At 46.6% G+C, this 3,208-nt stretch overlaps 1 protein-coding gene across 1 annotated transcript in view; it reads right to left on the minus strand.

Moving 5' to 3' along the window:
* GGT5 (gamma-glutamyltransferase 5) overlaps positions 1–1,693 on the minus strand; it is a 49,493-nt gene extending 47,800 nt beyond the window's left edge. The window contains exon 1 of the mRNA XM_018572759.1: positions 1,458–1,693. Within this exon, the coding sequence (XP_018428261.1) occupies positions 1,458–1,630 (173 nt within the window). The 5' untranslated portion in view covers positions 1,631–1,693. The remainder of the gene's footprint in view (positions 1–1,457) is intronic.
* Between the last annotated feature and the right edge of the window lie 1,515 nt (positions 1,694–3,208).

Consider the following 3,208-nt stretch of genomic DNA (forward strand, 5'->3'; position numbering starts at 1 on the left):
GTTGGTGCTTATTGGTGGGCTACATTTGGGGAAGGGGGCTTGCTTGGTGGAGGTGCACATTAAGGGGGGTGGGTGGATAGATCATCACTAGCTCTGGATTCGGCTCCATCCGGCATCCTACCCCGCTCACTGACTTCATTGGTTGCCAGGAGCTGGACGGGATGCCAGCCAGAGTGTCCCGCTCAGCTGTTCCCAACCAGTGACATCAGTGAGCTAGGCATGATGCCATCCAGAGCGTCCCAGGTTGCTAAGAGCTGGGCGGGGAAATGTGTGCCAGGAGGGGAGATGTATGGCCCTTACACATCTCTCCTCATGGCTCTTAGCAACCTGGGATGCTTTGGCCAAAAAGGGGGCAGCGGGCACTACATGCCGCCCTGCCTGCCACCGCCCCACATGACCCAAAGAGATGCTCCCTGAGGCAAGAGCCTCAGGCTGCCTCATTATGGGGACAGCCCTGCTGTTAATTCAACCCGGCACTTACAGGTGTGAATATGGTCTGCGCCCCCCTGCACAAAATAATATGCTCCCCCTGTTCCCCTGCACCCACACATAAAATAATATGCTCCCCCTGTTCTCCCCCCCCCCAACATGAAATAATATGTCCCCCCTTTTCCCCTGAAAAAAAAATAATGTAACTGCTGACAGTGTCCTTACCAGGGATATTTCCCCTCACTGCATATCAGTTAAGAACATAACGGGGAATTTCTCCAACTGTGAGGCAAACAAAAACACGTTTTTAGTAGTAGGGAAGGGTAATAACTTTTGGCAATGTTTACATTGGTGTCTATCCTTTGCTTTCCTGCTGAAGACGGCACCCCTATTTCTTCAATGGGTGCCACAGGGACAGGAAGTAAGGGAAAATCTCCCTAATGGGATCACTAATAGAAATAAAAACTGGCCAGAAATTTGAACCATTCTCCCATCCAGAACTGAATAAATGGCTGTATTCAGGCCTTTAATGAAATTGTTCTTTTTTCCATGCATTGACAAAAACATAATAATCATTTACAAGTACAAAATATGTAGGTTTCTTCCAATGCATGCAGTGAATTGAGCAAGCCAAATGTAATCCATCTGTGTCCTGACTTGGAGATGCCTTTTGTTGAACATTACATTCTGAAGGCAATTTATCAAAACTAGAGCAGTTGTGTATGGCAACCAATCAGCTTCTCTTATTAATTTTCAAATCTTTACTGAACAAACTGAAGAGAGATGCTGATTGGTTGCCATGCAGTCTTGTAAAGCCATTGTCAGTCACAATTTTATAAAGACTGGGATGTGACTCCTTTCAAGTGCTTAGCACTGTCCAGGCATCCCCTTCACTACATCAATTACTTGCTATGTCATTCATTTCTGCAAAACCTTTTAAATGATGTCTCTTTTTCTCTCCAACAATCAATTTAAAACTATAGAAAGAACATTGTGCCAGTAAAAGTACAAATGGAGATGTCACTCACCTGCCTATGTCTGAGCAGATCTCCGAGTCAGCAGCCACAGCTCCATGGAAGAAGGCGCCGTGATCACAGCTAAGCTTCTCCCGACTCATTACCAATGCCAAGGGAATAATGATTCCAGCAAGAACGAAGAGCATGAGAATCATCAAAGACACCCAGCCAGGAGATACTGTCATTGTGCCAAGACTCAGAGTTCTTGTCTCTCAATTGCTTCTCAATGCTCTTATGTTGTTATAACTTCTTCTGATCCTTAGCCCACTACTGATATGGCTTGACTTGGATCTTTACCTAATCAGCTGTCTCCTTTTTTCCTATTTGCTTATATTTCAACGCCTTTAATGGTTATCTGCCGCTACCTTTCCTTCAATGCTTCCTTAAATTGTTCACCGTGACCTTGCTGTTTTCCTTCCTAACTAGCAGCTCAGGGCTTTTCATACTTTCACTAACAGTACACTTGTGCATTCATTTGTGGATGTTCTGTGTTCCTCCTCCCTCCCCTGTTCATCCCCGCCTATTGCTTGACTCTACATTACAATAAATCATCAATCATCCCAGCAGCAGACATGAATGAAACTTATACACAAGATCTTATGAGTACAGCTGATCCTGCCATTCTCTTTCTCTCTCATTGCTCTCTCACTTTGTCTCATCTTTCTCATCTCTCTATCTCTCTCTCTCCCTCTCTCTACTCCCTCCCTCCCCCTCTCTCTCTCCCTCTCTCTCTCCCATCTCTCTTTCTCATCTCTCTTTAAATCTCTTTCTCTCTTATCACTCTCTCTCTCTCTCATCCCTCTCTCTTCCTCTCTTTCTTATCTCTCTCACTCTCTTTCTCATCTCTTTCTCTCACTATCTCTTTTTCTCTCTCTCTCACTCTCATCTCCCTCACTCTCCTTTCTCTCATCTCTCTTTCTCTCCCTCTTTCTCTCTGTCTCTCTCACATTTTTCTTCTTTTTTTCCAAAATATGTTTTAACACTTGGGAATAACAACAATCCGTATAGCATGTCAATTTCTGAACATACATTTTGTACAGAAAAGAACATAATAAATGTAACAAAACTTAAAGGAGAACTATGAGGTGAGTGCCTTTCACTCACCTCATAGTTCTAGCCGACCTGTGACAATGAGACTGTCACAGGTCGGCTTAGTAGATCGGGAGGTAAGCGAACACAGACCGGCGTTCCCTCACCTCTCGATCCTGTCACAGCTCTCTGCCGTGACAGGGGAGGGGCTGCATTCCCCCCTTCTCGCTCCGATCCCCCAGCGCTGACTGGCGGAACGGGAGAGGGGGCGGGTACAGCTGGCTCTGACTCTAGATAGGCAGAGCCAGCTGTCAGTCATGCAGCTGGGCGGATCCAGACATAATTGTCGGGATCCGCTGCAGCTGCGGCGTCTCAGCTGGTAGAACTGGTAGAACTATAAGAAGACAAAACAGGGAAAGTCCCATCTGTATGGCATTAGGGAGCAAGTTGTGTGTATGTAACCGAAGAAGGTGCCCTAGTTACAAGCTCCAAGAAAAACAAAACACAGAAGCATTGGGGTGGGGGTGGGGGGGGTGGGGGTGTTGTCAATGAAGCGAAGCGGTAGGAGGTCAGCAGAAAAAGGTTAGAATCAGGGGTGTCCCTAGCATAATTGCCACCTGAGGCAGCTGGTGGTCACACACATATGTACTGGTGGTGCACCACCCAGCTCTGGCATCCTGCCCAGCTCACTGATGTCACTGGTTGCCAGGAGCTGGGTGGGATGCCAGCCAGAG

The sequence above is a fragment of the Nanorana parkeri genome, unplaced genomic scaffold (assembly GCF_000935625.1).
Source record: "Nanorana parkeri isolate BGI_ZX_2015 unplaced genomic scaffold, ASM93562v1 scaffold2124, whole genome shotgun sequence".
In the NCBI taxonomy this organism is placed as follows: Eukaryota; Metazoa; Chordata; class Amphibia; order Anura; family Dicroglossidae; genus Nanorana; species Nanorana parkeri.